General features: G+C 39.3%; 1 protein-coding gene across 13 annotated transcripts in view; it reads right to left on the bottom strand.

The window, feature by feature from the left end:
* FTCDNL1 (formiminotransferase cyclodeaminase N-terminal like) overlaps positions 1-17246 on the bottom strand; it is an 84815-nt gene that overhangs the window by 33663 nt on the left and 33906 nt on the right. For 9 of the 13 annotated variants that reach the window (XM_037523781.2, XM_037523782.2, XM_037523783.2 and 6 more), the window contains 3 exons: positions 6079-6200; positions 3362-3457; positions 1994-2146 (listed from right to left, as the gene is read on the bottom strand). In XM_037523781.2, coding sequence (XP_037379678.1) covers positions 1994-2146; positions 3362-3457; positions 6079-6190 — 361 coding nt within the window. In that variant the 5' untranslated portion in view covers positions 6191-6200. Of the gene's footprint in view, positions 1-1993; positions 2147-3361; positions 3458-6078; positions 6201-7994; positions 8021-8615; positions 8660-10428; positions 10649-17246 lie in introns of those variants that run through there. The other 4 variants (XM_054699975.1, XM_037523779.2, XM_037523789.2 and 1 more) reach the window with 4 other exon arrangements.

A 17246-nucleotide genomic window follows, 5' to 3' on the forward strand; every position in this document is an offset into this window, starting at 1 on the left:
CTTCCTTGGGCCTCCCCGGTGGCGGTGGCGCAGCGGTTAAGCACTGGGTTGCGCCTCTGCAGCACCGGTTTGATCCCCAGCCATAAGCGCAAGCGAGGGTTCCACATGGTGGACAGACCTCTCCTGCTGCCCGCTGCTCCCCTCAGCAGTCTGCCTGTTCTGTTCCCTGCTCTGGCTCTGGTGAATTCTCTCACCCTCCCGTGCTTCTGACTGTACCCAGTGCGTGTATAAATAAATAAATAAATCTTAAAAAAAAAAAAAAAAAAAAAAGAATTCCTTCCTTAAGGTACAAGTAAGTTTATAGCTGATATCAAGAAGTTCTGAAATACATAATTCACATTTTTTTGCACACATATTAATAGCAACCAATCATTAACGTTAACTGGAATGTTCTCTATGGTCCTTCTTCCCAAAGAAAGTTAAATTATCATCTTAAAGTTGGTTTCCCTGAGAAGGGGTTACTCTAGTATAAAACATACCTTCACTGTTCTCAGAACAGTGAGATCCTAGAATTTGAATACTTGTGTTTCAAAAGAATGCCTGAGCAGGCTGCTACAAAAAAAAGACAAAACTTAAAAAAATTTGGAAGATATTAGATGAACAGCTGTGTAGAAAAGGGAATATAAAAATAAAAACTGAATGTTGGAGCATCAAAATAGTAACCATGTACAGTATATGACTGTTTTTAATCAGATGAAGATTGAAGCTATTACATTTCAAATCAAATGTTATAAATTAGTTCAAGAATGCAGCTGAGCTCTCATTTAATTAGAAATGTCCATGTTTAAATCATGAGGTACAGTAGCTGCCAATGAAGCAAAAGGGCAAGGGAAGGGAGAAATACTATGTCCAGACTCTCCGACTGTCAACTGTCTCTTATGCAGGACAAACATCTGGGGTGGAATAGTCCTGATGTAATGAAGAACTTCATGTACCAGCTAATTTGAGATTTAATGTAATTGAACATAATTGTTTTGAAGACAATTAAAATCATTATTCTGGTCTGGACAATTCTGAACTCTTCATTTTTGTGTGAAATGGATTTCGCCCCATGCTAAATTTTAACTCTTTCTTGGGTGAAAAGCAAAGCAGACTTTGGGCCAAGATTTTCTTGCAAAATAATCTGTAGATTCTCGGGTCATGTTAAAATGCAACACAAGCAGAGAGGTGCTCCTTTGGAAACCCGTCTCACCCCCTGTATTTCAGCTACTCAGTGTAGCTAGCAGACCAGATCTACATTCCCAACGTTAGACAACTCACTATTAAATAAAAGTGAAACAACATCATAGAGGGATTTCTGAGGTCATACAGAAAAGAATGCAATTATCCTAAAGCAAACTTTTCCCCAAAGGTTATGAGCCTCTGCATCTCGTAATTAACCGTGGTGCAGCTAGACAGTCCAGGCCAAAGGTCTTTTCTCCCAATTTGCCTAATTCAAAAACACCTCAAGTGACATAGCTTGAATTTTCCAAATTAAACTTACCCCTGGGGCTGAAATCAAGCATGTGACAGTTCAGTTCTAAAGAAAATCTTAAAGAGAGTCATGTATAGGGATAAAAGAAAAAAAATCAGAGGAAAAGGGGGTAGGAGTTAACATTTAAGTGGTTTTTCAACCTCATCATTACCTCTGCTTGAGAAAATAGGACACAGATGGGCAGAACACACTAGCGTTCTGCCCTGAAGAGTCTAAGGAACTCATTAGAAACTACTGCCGTTTCCCCATGCTCTATGGTGAATTTTTAAAGGGACAAAATGATCGATTTGCCACATCCTACAACATTCAGTGTTCCAAAGTATCCTGGGGTGGCAAGTGAAAGGACGAGTCATAAAGACACAGTGTGCCACTGCCACCCATGAAAGCCAATTGTTGATATAATTCTTCAAGGTCGACTTTTCCCAGGGAGTTGAGCAGTGATTATATTGTCGCAAGCTGTTCTGATTTGTAAAAACGGTTTCCATTAAGGAATAACACACGACCCCAACTTTCTCTTACGTCTGGCCACAGCACCACACTCTTCCACTCCGACACCACAGAGAGGGTAGATGGGAACCAGGTCCACTGCTCCCAGGCAAGGGTGGATCCCCTCTTGAACCCCCATATCAACAGACTGGAAGGCCTCCACGCAGGCAGCCAGAACACAATTGCCTTAAATTTGTAAAAAAAAAAAAAAAAAAGTCATTAAACTTTCAATCGCACCTAAAGAGGCAGCTATTTATTGTCCCACCAGTTGCTTTCCTTTTGTTATCTGTATAGATTATATTGTTTTTACATGCAAACTAAAGAAAAATAAAAGATCCAATAATTCACTTTGTCTAGCCTCTCAACTGTCGTAGTTTCATTTTTTGTTAGTTCTTATGGAGGAACTATACAATGTTTATCAGTTTTAAACAACTTTGCTAGTTTTTTTTATAATTGGTTACTTCTATTTGTTTTAATGTTATCAAATTAATCTAATAAGATTCCTTAATATCAGACTGTTTCATGAATAATTATATTAAAATGTACAAACAGAAAATTTTTTAAAGCATATTTATTTTAGTTTTGCCCTTGTTCAGTCATTACATTTTTCATTGAATTACTATACTAAATATTTTATCTACATCTTGTAGACATCTAAGAGTTTTATATTACTATTCTGAGTTTTCATTAACAGTGCAGCATGACTATTTTAGTTACAGAGATAAACAACAAAGAAGGAAATTTTACATCTTATGATTAACATTCAAGAGAATCCATCCTATGTTTGCTGGGAGTTATCAGTCAGTTCTTTGTCTCCAAATAAACATCTTTTGAAGGAAAGCAGTATGCAAGGTTGAAATCAAGCTTATTTTGAGAAAATTTTGAACCCTTTACTAAGCAATATTAAGACAGTATAGGTTTTTGTGTAGTTATGATTGTTCAAATTCAAGTTATCCCACTAAACCTTATGATGTCCCATGAGACATGAAGCCCATTTCATTTCAACCCATGAACCAATTCAGTATTTCAGACTCCGCTCCCAAAACACAATTGCTTAGCATGTCATTCCATGTCAATTTATCAATGAAATCAAGGCTGACTTCAACACTATTACTTCTCAGATTAAAATTTGAAGATGTTTTTCTTAACCACAAAGGATATAGAATGATCTTGTGGTAAAAAATATTATTAAATCTTGGACAAGGTTCATTTTAATAACAAGGAAATTAGAAATGCTTGAGATCTTCAGAAAAATGATGAAATGCAGTTTTGAGGTAGACTATGTAAGAGAAGGGAGTAGTAAGATTTATACAAGAAATCAATGATTAAAGAACATTCAGATCTATCTGAAGCCCAGTCTCAATATATATCTATGTCTATATAAAGAAATTGAAAACCTACCTAACTCATTAATAGAGCCTGCTATTGTGATGACTGATCTGTTGTAGTCTTGATCAGAAAATATGTTGAGCACTGATACTTCAGGATGTTTCTGTCCTATAAGGAAATATAGCACATAAATGCAAGAACTTCTTTTTCTACAATGAAACCTTACAAGTTTATTACTTCTCATACAACTAGTTTAGTAGAAAAATTCTGGGATGTGATCTTTGAATTGATATTGGCTATTCATGAAATTCATGGGTAGCACTGGTCTATACCCAGACTGATAGCTCAGACACTGGCCTTGGGTGTGCATGCAAGACCTTCTATTAGGCTTGCTACTGTGTTTGCCAAAGTTTTCTTAATTCCATCTAAGAAGATGATCTATTCTTTCAATTGCCAAATCCTATCACTCTAAATTCTGCTCCTTATCAATCTCATCTTCTAGGCCTTAACAATGGATCCTTCCAAAATGCAGAAATCAAACTGGCAGGATCAAAATCTCACATCTGGAAGATGTAGGATAGAGGAACCAGTGCCTACAGCAGGGGGTTCTCGGATGCACCTGTCTTAAATGTTGGGACTCCACATTCTCCTTTTCAGAGGCCACCAACAGCCTTCAGAAGTTAACGACTTCCAGCTTTCTGTGGCTTGTGACTCACTTGAATGTGTAACCTGGAGGAGAAAGCTGCCCTATGCTTGTATGGCAACCACACATAACCCCAAAGTTATTTTTGAAGTTTACAAGCCTGGTTCAGACTCTTTAAAAGTTCCCCTTAAGCCTACAAAAGCAAATTCAAAGTGAAGGACAAAAGTTTTCAGGCAGTAATTAAACCTTTAGCTATGCTATTATACCTTTGTCGCCCTGTCCCCTGGCAGCTTTACAATTAATCTTTTCAGAGGAAAGGAAAAATAGTCACATGCACGAACTACAGCAGCCCTACACTATTAATTTTAATAATGTGAAAAGATAAACATATGTCACCCACTCATAGTCAAATGAGCATCTGTAGAGCTCACCAGTGTATAACCTGGTGTGGGTATAAAATTTATAACTCAGGTTTCTTTACCTAAGAACTTTTAGGCAATTTTTTTTCACATAGCTTAATTAGAAAAAATATAGATAATACAATTTTATTCCACTTAAAAAAAATGCCTTTAGGATATTTGTAAAACAACAGCTCATTTTCTTAACCAGGGCTACCTTCTCTGCATTTGTAAAACTATAAAAGCAGCAGTGAGAACGAGATTATACACCCTCCTATTTTATGTATTTTTTCAACATACTCCAGCTCCTGGAAGAAAAGAGATGATTTGATTTTTCCATCCTAAATCATCTCTGAAAAGCTTTTATTCTCAGTTTCATATGATTCAATTGAATCAAATGTTGAAAGGATAAAACACTCTTTCTTGCAATTTCTTAAGCCAGCATATAGGGGGGAAAATCCTTCTGGCGGGAGGAGCTGTCAGTATGAATCTCAGCAGAAGTAAATTGTTTGGTATTTGTAATGGAGTATAATAGCTATAATTCCATTTGAGCTGCTACCACTAATATGCTGATAAAAACTGTGAGTTGAGACCCAGGCGTCCATCAGTGTGTGGTTGCCACAAATGTCTCTGCACATTCACTTAATCACAGAGACAGGTAACTCAATCCCATTAGATGCACTGTGTCTGAAATGGAGGGGCCCAAGCTGGCTCTTCCTGTAAAGAGAATGCAAAAGCACAGCTGCACACTGACTCCAGAGGCGTTTTCTTATCACCGATTATCAGGAATTTTCATAGACATTTCCAGCTCCTGCCAAGTTGCAAGACAGTAACTTAATGTGTTCATCGTTGCTAGAAATGAACTGGGGGAAAACACTTCTTTCTCCTGAAAAGCAGTAATCAAACCCAAAACGACAATCTGAAACCAAAATGTAATTCCTCCAATGCTTCAGGGCTGTGACCCTAATGCTCACCTGTTGCCAACAAAAGTGATTGATTTAATAACAAAGCATTACAATTAAATCTGTAAGTAACGCTGTGCTTTGTGTGTGGAAGTAAAAACAAATGACACTAGAACTATGTGTCATCACATGAACATTTTAACAAGGGTTTTTAAAAAGACAGAAAAAGAGAAGTGTCTCTTATAGTAAATACTGGCCCAGGGAGAAAGGAGGCTTGAATTGCTGAGTGATCTCATGCACATCACTTAAATGCAATGCCAAGAGTCTTTATACAAAGAAAATGGAGTAGAAATAACAAAGCTATAATGATAGCATGGGTTTCGCTGGCAGGAGTGCTTTGAAAAGTAGTTGGTATTTGGCAAGTTTATTTTTTATTTAACCTGCTGAACAAAAAGCATAACGTACAATTATGCTCATTCTATTAATGATCGAATAAATGGCCCACAAGGGAAACATTAAACCTTTATGTAAATATATCCTCCTCCGGAGCCTGTGAACGTCCTGAAATCCTAAGCAATATGTATCTCAGACACTCGTTGTGAAGAACCCCGCTGCTGAGCAGTGCATATGCAGGCATTTGCAAAAGAACATACACATGTGCACCTCTGGGTAGCTGATCTAGCTCAGATCCTGGAGTCCCACAGAAGCTCTAACAGCCCAAGAACTTGGGGGTTGAGAGAGGAATCTAGGAAGAGAGGTGTGTTCCACAGATACTCTCTGCAGAGCACCAAAATTATGGTACTATCGAAACACTACATGCTCGTCTCAATTGTCTGTTGCTCCTACCATTTTTCCCAAGAGCTGCTTTTGCTATGTTCTCAACAATGTGTTTTCTTCTGGCTTCTGAAATGTTTAGTAAACAGGCAGCCAAACGGAGCCCCAGTCTGGAAGAAGACATGGCGATTTTTCTAGAATAAGAGAAAAGAGATTCTTCATTTCAGTCTCTACAGTTCATTCATATTTTCATGTTCATTAGCCACAAAAAAATCACAGTTTTTTGAAAACCAAGCAGTTATAATACAAACATTCACTATGTTGTTCCTAGAGAACACCTAAAGGATAAAATCCTGGGGCTGACTCACCAGGAAACCATATGTATGTGGTCATGCACACACGAACATGCGAACATAGTGACACCAGAAAATATCTGACAAGTTATTCTGCCTGATCTGTCACTTCAGTGAAACTTTTTCATTAAAGTATATTCCTTTTTAAGGGAATATCCTTGTTTTTCCTTATTCTTGCTTTCAAGGTCTGTACTACTTAACAAATAACCCTGATCCTTTTGTTAAACCAGACTTAGTGTGGAAATGAAGAAAAGAGGAAACAGGGAGGTTATTTATTATGCTCATTCTTATGAAACTATTTTTGTGGCAAAAAGGAAAGTTATCTCTATGGGTCATGCCACAGGAAGTGGCATAAACGAATAGAGGGATTCATTTAGGTGCTTCAAAGGACAAGGACTTGACTAAGCTCCTCTTGTACTTTGATTTCCAAAGTTTCTAAATCAGTTTAAAATTGAAGGACTTTTGAACTGAAAGTTGATAAACACTCTGATGTTACTCAATAATGCCCCAAAATGTGACAAATTTTTGTTCAAATGAATGAATTATATAAGTATGGGAGGTTGTTTTGATACCTGTTTCTAGAAAAGCCTCTTTCAACTCATTATCTTTCAATACGTAAATGATATTATGAACTGAAGAAATTAAAATAGCTCCATATAATAAGAATTTCCCTTTTCAAAATCAGGCCATCATATTTTGGGCTTTTTTAAATTTCCTGTCTAAAAATTAATGTGGCCTTCATGAATTCATTCACCAAATGTTGCGGGGTTGGGGGGGGGGCATTCTAATGCTCTCTGTGTGGGGGACACTACAGTGAATGGTGTCTGACTCTGAGATACACATGAAGCTTATGAGTTTAAGCGAAACTTGCTCTGGGCTCTTGTATATGTATTCTGCCCTATTAATTATTGCTGACAAATAAACCTGCTACAGATGAATAGAAACAATTAGAATTTTCTTTTAAACTGTGCTCTGGGGCAAATAATCCCGGCTCTCCATGCATTAATCCCCTGGCTCCTGCTCACTAAGATGGTTGATTGGCCTGATCATTCTAACCTAGAAGGCAAAGGTTTCACGGCAGGCTCAGGATTGTAGACAGGTTTTCATATTGTGACCATCATCTCATAATTGAAAATTCATAAAAACACAGTCATTAGGTTTTTCTAGACATTAATAAGATTGTTGTAATAAAGCAGCTCAGACCTCTCTCGTTTTTATGTAAACAAAAAATTGCTTTACACAAGGGGTGTGGGCGTCTTCTGGCTTTCATTTGTTTTCAGTGTGTTTATGTAGCTTAATTGTCTCATCAGGCACTTTCCCAACATAATTATGCTTTTTAACAAATGGTGTTTATGGCAACCCCTAACAGTGCAAAAGAAAGGATTAGTTTCATCCTCTCATTCCACATTTTGATTCCCTGTGGACAGCTAAATCACACAAAGATGGTGTTAGAAAAATCTACCTTCACAGCAAAAGCTGAAATTAGCGGCAGTACCAGGCTTTGGGGGAGCAGTCAGGCTTGTTAGTAAAAAAGATAAGCATTTCTCTCCCTTCTGTAAGAAAGTGACCCAGAACAAGTCCCCCACTTTGTGGCGTGGGAGAGTGCGATCCTAGCTCGCCCAGCCCTTCAATCACCTTTCCCTTACTTCCCTCGGGCTACAGACCAGCCAGACCGGCCTCCTCGTCCCGGGAGCACCACCAGGGCCGGCGCAGAGGGCAGCAGCTGCCACGGAGCCGTCCGATCTCTCGCCCCCGGCGCACGCACCACCACCAGCCCTTGCAGGCCCGCCAGGGGACTCGCCGAGGAGGCGGCAGCGCGTGCCCCGGGCTCCAGCGGCCCCTGGGACCCCTGCGGCCCCGCCCGGTTAGGGTGTGGAGTGCCTCTGGCCACGTGGGCTGAAGGGCGACCTGAGGGACTCGGCGAGGGACACGGGCCTCCCCCGGCCGCCCCACGAGGTCCACCCGGAGCAGAGTCTGCGGCCGCCGACGGCGCCGTCCGGGACCAGCTCCAGCGCGCGGCCGTGCCGCTCCCGCGCAGTGTCGGTGCGGACCCGGCCTGCGCGCCGAGGGCCGGCGGGGCTGGACCGCGCCGGAGCCGAGCGGCCGCGCGTGACCCGCGCGCAGCTTCCGCCGGCCGCCAGGCCGCCTCCCCCGCTCCGCCGGCGCCTCCAGCCCGGCCGCGGCCGCCGCCCCCGAGCCCGCCCTGCTGCCGGCCCCTGACCCCGGCCCCGCCGGCCGCCTCCCGGGAAGCCTGACGTGCGTTTCAGAGTTGCCATCTCGCCGCCTCTGCTGGATCTGGGGACTCCGCGATTCTGCCTTGTAAATGAATGGCATTGGTCAAGGGCATTAGAATCTGCTGATGAGGTCATTACCCATTGATTATACGCCGGCAGGGGGCTCTTTCCTCTGCTTTCCACACAGACACCCCTGGTGGTTAATTCCCTCCTGAGAAATAACTGCCCACGAGCGCTAGTGACTATGAACTGGACCCACCCCAAGACGAAAACAGTACGTGCACATGCCCATTTAGTGAAAGTTACAGCCAATATGAACCAGGCGCTAAGCATTTCATTTTTTTCTAGGCCAGTGAACCTTGGGAACACATTTCTCTTCCAAAAAATCAGGACCTGATTTTTTTTTTTTTTTCCCATGTAGCAAGGATTAAATGTCACATTTTGATCCAATTTCATTTCTGAAGTGAAATAATCACTAAATAACTACTTCGGCAGAATAAATTAATTTTTAAATCTATTTTTTATTTTCTAATTATACTTTTTAAACACAGATTTGAGGAAATTAACATTTATGTGGACATTTGGTTTCTAGCCTAATGTGGCATAAAAATAAGTAACATAATGAGTGTTAAAAAAAATCAGGTTCATGATGCTTCTCACATCATCATCATTGTACTTAGATGTCACAACAGTATTATGTGCGATTGTGTCAGCTCCAGCCTTCTCCATCTCGGAGTGTTGGCAGGTAGGAGGGTTGTTGGCAAGAGGAGGGGTGTTAACCTCAGGATCCTGGATCCATTCCAAGACTGGTAATTACATTCTGCCAGCCAAAATTCATCCCATAATTTTAATTGGATAAATCCTTTCTGGCCTAAGCTACTGCTATGCCTGTCAAACTGTTGCCACATTTCACCCCAGAGGTGTCTGTGTTTTAGTAGCAAGAATCAGTCCCTTTGAGGTTGGCTTATCAGTTTAAATCCTCAACGTGCTTTGGAATCCTATGGAATTAAATATATATTTAGGTATTTTTTCCTACTGAATCTGCATAAAGGCATAAAATAGATATATAACCATGTTAATGCCTAAAAACCAATTCCCATCTAATGTTAGCAGATAATTTTGAGAGCTTTCTAACAGGATCGCTGTTCCTACCTTTCTCTTCTTTCCTTTTAAGAGCTTTTTACCTATAACTTTAGCTTCCATTTCCCAAAAAGCATTGCAGTGACCAGTTTCCTTCCATAGAGGACAAAGGAACTGAAACCCCTTGTATTTCACCTTTCCAAACAAGCCTATCTTGAGATTGCCTGCTATGGGGGAGAGTCAGAGTACTAACAGCAGGTGTAGCTTTATCGTGTCTATGACACCTAGGGCTTTGTGGTTTCTACCTGTAGCTACTGTCAGAAGAACTAACACATCCTCCTTGCATCTCCTAATCCTCCCCATGAGAATGTCTCCCCCTTTTAGGGCTGCTGTGATATCAAGATAATGTTTCTGAGAGCATCAACACCCTGGAGTTATTCAGTAAACCTTAGTTCCTCTCTCTCCTCTACTCAAACACAAATGGAAAGCAGGGGGCCAGTGTTCTTTATGAGGGGAGAGGGAACGGCAGTCCATGCCTGCAGACTATAAGCATGTCATTTTGGAAAAGACAAGGAGACAAACACCAGCATGTCTGATGGGAATTTTAGAAATAAGGTTGAAATTATTATTTTATTCTCTTCAAGAATGGAAAGGTGCCGCTGGTGTTAGTGTGGCTCTATCACATGTAACCCTGCCCATTTTCATGATTGAAAAGAGTCTTATGGCACATTTACAATGTATGTACATTAAGCTTCTCATTTTTATTTAACTTAGCATGCTTGGAGGGACTTTCCATACTTTTGGGGTGAATGTGTTATTCCTCATGTCTCCTGCAAGTTTACATTCAGAGCATTAGTTCTCTGTGCATTATGATTCCCATTCAGAAACAATCATTGGAAGAGAAAGCAGCTCAAAGTCCCAGGTGTCAGTTCTGTCACTGGACAACTGCGATTTCCTGACACTCCCATTGATTCCCTGTGAGACAAAGAGGACGCATATCTGTATTCTTCATTTCTATTTTTCAAGCAGGAATAACTTATTCTCATGGGTCTTAGCTCTACTGGCCCATTCAAGCTGAGTCAGGCAAAAGGGAGAACTTGTGTTTCAGTGTCACTTCCCAGATGCACTTGAACCCAGAACTTAGGTGCTGCTTGATCAGAGCAAGGACTGGCAAGTGAGGCCCTTTGGGACAAAAGTGGGTGTCCAAAAACTGGTAATGCAGTATTGTTAAAAACCAAAGTTGGGGGGCCTCCCCTGGTGGCCCAGCAGTTGAGCGCTGGGCTGCAAGGCTGTCCACAGTCTCTGCAGCGCCGGTTCAATCCCCGGCCATGGGTGAGGGTCCCACATGGCGCGCAGACCTCTCCTGCCGCCCGCTGCTCCCCTCAGCAGTGTACTTCGGTCCTTCTGCCTGCTCTGCTCCCCGCTCTGGCTCTGGTGAATTCTCTCGCCCTCCCGCGCTTCTGACTGTACCCAGTGCTTGTATAAATAAATAAATCTTTTTTTAAAAAAAATAAATAAATGAAAGCCAAAGTTAATGCAGAATAAGAAATCCATCGTGAGCAAGATATTAAAATTTTAAGACAGGATCCTAGCCTGCTCTTGCTTGACTCAGTCTTACTTGCCTCACTCTGATGCCTCCCCCTTCATGCCAGTCTGTTTCTGATTGTAGGGTTGAGAAGGAACTGTTCTATTCTGCAATGCCTGCATCCTTTCTTTTCTTTCTTTTTTTTTTTTTTAAAGATTTATTTATTTATTTATACAAGCACCGGGCACAGTCAGAAGCGCGGGAGGGCGAGAGAATTCTGACCAGAGTCAGAGTGGAGAGCAGAGCAGGCAGACTGACGAAGTACACTGCTGAGGGGAGCAGCGGGCGGCAGGAGAGGTCTGCGCGCCATGTGGGACCCTCGCCATTTGGGACCCTCGCCCGGTGGCCAGGAACCGAACCAGTGCTGCAGAGGCTGCAGGCAGCTTCGCAACCCAGCGCTCAACTGCTCTGCCACCTTCCAGCCCTCCAAATGGGCAACAATAGCAGAAACATCAGGGTCACAAATTTCTAGGCCAGTGGATACATTTATTTTATTTGCTGTTCAAGACTTTCCTAGGCTTCCATACACAGGAGATTGGCCAACTTATTTCGAGAGAAGGCAAACCCATACTATTACCTACTTATTGGGATATATTTCAGAATAAGGTTATTAAAATGTCCTTTATTGTACTGTGAGGTTTTGAAATGTTTTCAAAAATCTTTTATAATACATACTATGAAACTGTTTTCTATTTGCATATTTTAGCATTTACCTATGCTCAAGAAAACAAGTAAAGAATTTCCCATAGAAATAAAGAAATCTAATTCCTTTGCAATTTTTTTCTTTGAGGATTTCACTTTCACCATATTTTTGCATTATATCAGATTTAATTCTGACTTCTTCCAACCTCATAAAACATAAAAAAAATTATTTCTTCATTCTGATAAATGAAAGATTTTAAAAAGTGATTTGCATTGCCATTCTAGGCCAAGTACAAAAATGGTTTCAGTTTTTTGTATCAAATTATTTGAATTATGTGATATTATGAAACGTGTTCTATTAGCCATTTTCTAAAGTGGCAAATGGATTTCACTGGGGGGGGGATGCTACCCATTTATTTTATTTTATTTATTTTTTTATTGACTTTTTTTTTTTAGATTTTTATTTATTTATTTATTTATACAAGCACTGGGTACAGTCAGAAGTGCGGGAGGGTGAGAGAATTCACCAGAGCCAGAGCAGGGAGCAGAGCAAGCAGAGGGACCAAAGCACACTGCTGAGGGGAGCAGCGGGCGGCAGGAGAGGTCTGCATGCCATGTGGGACCCTCACCCGTGGCCGGGGATCAAACCGGTGCTGCAGAGGCTGCAGGCAGCTTCGCAACCCAGTGCTCAACCACTGCGTCACCGGGGAGGCCCTGTACCCATTTATTTTAAATGAAGAAAAGGAGCTTGATATTCAAAGAAGTTACAGTAGTTAACAGAAATGCCTATTGCCCTTGCACCTCTAGGAAATGAGCTCTTGCCATCTTTGTCTTACTGAAGAAAGAGGTAAAAAAACATAAAATTTCCAGAATCAATAATTTTTCATTAGAATATTTGGGAAATATCCTTCCTCTAAACAAGACTCTTCTTCTTCAGTTGGCTGATCTATTTATCATGAAAGATCACTAGGCTACAAATGGAAGCAGAGTAATTAGCTTCAATTTGGCTCATGTAAAGAGCCAAAAGTTAAACGTCTATGATCCATCCACAGCTTAATTCATTCCTTTCCTTTCTGTACCTTCCATGTGGTGATTCAGTGAATTTCTTTATTATGGAATCTAGGCACTGGACAGTACAAAGTATCTCCTAGAGCTTCTCTTCAAAGTTTTTTTTTTTTTTTAATAGCTATTAGTTATATTGCCACTGAATAGCAATTCCTAAAATAGACTGTGTTTTTGCTGAACATTTATATTAATTTATGGGACTACATTAAGATTATTTCTAAAACTATTATAATTCACAAAATATATCTTATATTCAGAAAAATGTTGGGAATGTTTAGAAACATTTCCCCCTATATAACATGAATTTCTGTTGCGTTAGAAGATTTTAGCGTAAATACTTACTTAAAGCTTCCAACCGGGGATGATGATTGCCAACGTTCATGGAGAAGAAAGATACTCAGTGTCACAGCCTGGAGTGGCCAGTCATGCTTGGTGCACTTCTAGGCACTACTGTATTGTTATTGTTCTTTCATGTCCTGTGTATCTGCAAGTGACTGTCAACTTTTACTGACACCAAGAGGGTAACCTTCTGTGTGCACAGGGATCTGAGACTCTGAACAGAAGCATTCCCAAGATGTCTGCATGTCCTAATTCAGGTGTGTGTTCAGAGGCACCTCTTAACTTGAAAAAAGAGCCCTTCTAGACAGAACCAGTTCTCCTGCCAGTGAGCAGATATCCAAGTCCTGTTTCTGCAGGATATTCAAGTTCCAAGGAAGGTTTTCCTGTTGATTTGTTTTTGATTTATGGTGTATCTTAGTATTTGAAGACATTTAACTTTTTAAAATATCTCTTCATTACATTTAGACAGAAAATATCTAATTTCTTAGGACGGAGTGGGAAAGATTAATTTTTTAGATGCTATTGTTTTTAATGTTTTCTTTATCCTGCTCTGTGCCTCTCAATTATTATTCAACTCTTTTAGCTTGAAGTTCCATATTTTTAGAAAAGATTTGATAATAAAAATTCACTCAGGTCAGAAGTGACCACAGTGATTATTTAGCACCTCCTCCTGCCCCTTTATTCAAATGATGGCTGATCTGAAACAAATAGGCAATAGAAGTAAAAGCAGAGCTTGTGGTAAACTGGTTATGTCCAGGTGGTTATGTCCCTGCAGTCTACACTTTGACCCATAGACTCTTCCTAAGCACTAAAGTGCCTTTGAAGACCACCAAATAATTCGACTACTTTTATAACAACATACAAGGTTCTCACCTCTTGAAATGAGCCCAGGATGCTGTTTCAAAATGAGGTGTTGTGAAAAATTCACATACCTTTTAAATTATTGAATGGGTGTTAATAATAATTTCTATGGAGAAAAATAAATATGAATGGCTATTCAAATCTGAAATGATCCAACAAAGGCTTTCATTAATATTGGAGGAAATATGCTATAGAAAGCAAAAGGATAAAGATTTGGGGGAAGGAGGAAAAAAAATTCAAAAGATGCAATCAAATAGATTAGATAATTATCGTCAGACAAGAGGCAAGGATGACGGCAGTTCAGTTTCCATATCACTAACCAGTTCAGGAGGCAGTACAACAGCACTGACATACCCAGTGCCTCCATCATTTTTAACATTGTATTTTTGTTTCTCTAACTGGGCCAAAAGGAAAGTGGTGTTCCTCACTGGAGAGTCTTGAATTTCTATATTTCATTAAGACATGGGGCTCCTTTTTCTTTTTTGCACCCCATCTAAGAGATGCAATATAAATCTAATAATATATAGCATTTAATATATGTAATGGATTGACTCTATAATGATAAAACATAGTTTAAAGCTAAAAGGAAACCTGAAATGTATCTAATCAAACACTTGAAGGTTATGAAATCCAGGCTAAAAGAGGTTAAGTGATTATCTCATGTCTAATAATACTATTTAAAAATTTAAATGCCTAGAGGATGAAATTCAAGATCCTGCTCAGTATGATGCATTCAACTTTTAAGATTGCCTCCTTTCATTTTTCCAACCCTAATCTCATAACCATACAAAATTTGAACTTCTAGATGTCTCCGACTCTGCTTGTCCTTTCTCAAAAGTTCATTCTATGACCACTTTTGACCCACCCAATAAACAATCCCACCTCTGTGAAGACTTCCTGAATTCTATCCTTTTCCCCAGAATTCATCATATTCTTTTCTGTGTCCTAACACGTCTCACACTTACCATTGAAACATTGATTGCATTATATTGTTGTTAATATATTTTATAAGCGTGTCTTTCCTCTGTTAAATCACATAGGAAGAGGATAATGCTAGCCTTTTTATACCGAGAGGTTAGGCCAATCTTGAATTTTAGTAGACTTTGAAAAATGTGATAAAAGAATGAATTAATGGACGGATGGGTGAATAAGTATATGCAGAAGTAAACGAATGTGTGAATTAATAAGTTAACAGAGTAACAAGGGAGTGAAGAAATAGGTTAAGTTTCTTAACCTAACACTCTTGATAACTTGGGAAGGATAATTCTTTGTTGGAGGACACTGTCCTGTGCATTGTAGGATATTTAGTAACATTCCTGACCTCTACTCACTATATGCCCACCTTCTCCTCCCCAGAGAGTATAAAAAATGTTTCCAGATATTGATAAATATTCCCTAAGGGCAAAATTGCGTTTACGTGACAACTGTTGGAATTAGATATACAGAAAGGTGGCTGGATGGTGGAGGACAGAGATAAGAACTTTGGGCTCTGTTTCAGTCCAGTACTTTTTCCATCATGACTTAGGCCTGCTCAAATCCAAGTTCAATTCTTAGTCTTCTCATAAAATAATCTTAAAACCTGAAATCACTAACAGTTAACAAAATGTAATTTATGGGATATAAAGCACTAAAAAAGCAACACTAGGAATAAAGCTATGCCTTCTTTATATCAACGAATCTGCTTTACACTGCTTTTATAAAGATAACTTTTTGAAAGCTAGTTTTATGTTATTAAATAGTACTTATTTGGTCCTGTGTAAAAATTGCTCCTAGAAGGCATATGACTTTAAATTTTTCCTAAACACCACTTCATAGCACCATCTTGTGGATCTTAGAGGAATTCACTGATTTCAGTTTTAAAACGAAATAGTTACTTCTCCAGCAAAGGTGGAAAAGGAGAGAAACCATAAAAAATTAGGAATTCTTTGTTTGTTGAAATGTTCTACAAATCTCTAAACTAAAGACTTCGTAAGTTTGACATTGACTTTGGTATTTGGCCGAGATTTCTATTTGGCTTTAGCTACAGCCTTCCCGTTGGCCTTTGGAAAGTTAAACAGTCACATACCTACATCATCATCCCCATCATGCCTGCATCATGTACAGTCAACAAAGCAAGGGCATTCTATCAACAGTGAAGGCCAACCTAATGTAGTGATTATCTTTGAATATTCACTTTAAAAGTATAGAGATAACTTGGAATTAAAATATCCCTATGTGTTGGAAGTATTGGAAGAGCAAAATGTTACAAAATTAGAGAAGATTGTGAAAGTTAATAGTCTTAAATGCCAAACAAATAAGTATTTTTAAGTTGTCATATTGAAACACAGAGAAATAGATTGAAAATATGAATATCTGCTCTTATACCATGATATCAAGCCTTTACATTTTTGTTCCTAAGATTTTTTTGTGTAAAAGTGTATCTGTAACTTTTGTTTACATCCCACATTTCTTTTTATAGTCAGAAAGTTAATTCTATGATTATATCTACCTTCAGCCGCTGAAAATTATTGATATAATACTAGGTTGTTTGGCATTTGGCCTAAATGTATATTTATATATCTCTATTCTAAACCTAAAAGCAGAGAAAAATGGAAAGGAGATGATATAAAACAATAGATTTGAAGCTTCTTCTTGTGTTTGAAAGAAAATACTTAGGACAAACTACCAGAAGCCTCAAATGCTAAGGGCAATTCTGGGAGCCCATGGGGTTATTGATATGGAAACAGCATTTCTATTAACAGATATAATTAAAATCTAATTGCATAGCTAGAATATTTACTTGATTATAATTCTTCTTAGTTTTTGCCATTCCAATAGACAATCTTCTCCATGAAATAAGCTTAGCTTAGCCATATACTAAAAGATTTTGTTCCTTGATCATTTCCTTTGTTTATTCTCAAATGGAAAACACCAAGAAATTGCCAACCAGGTTAGCCCAGGGCAATTGGGTATCCAAGTTCCTTTCTTCTCTAAGGTAAGATACCATGACTTTGGGAAATGGGAGTAGACACAGGTATTAAAAAGAGAAATTTTCCTACAGGAAATTTCATAATTGTGGGGACCACAAAGTAGTTGTTTTAT

This window comes from Talpa occidentalis, unplaced genomic scaffold (assembly GCF_014898055.3).
Source record: "Talpa occidentalis isolate TD23 unplaced genomic scaffold, MPIMG_talOcc4v2.1 talOcc4.3, whole genome shotgun sequence".
Lineage (NCBI taxonomy): Eukaryota > Metazoa > Chordata > Mammalia > Eulipotyphla > Talpidae > Talpa > Talpa occidentalis.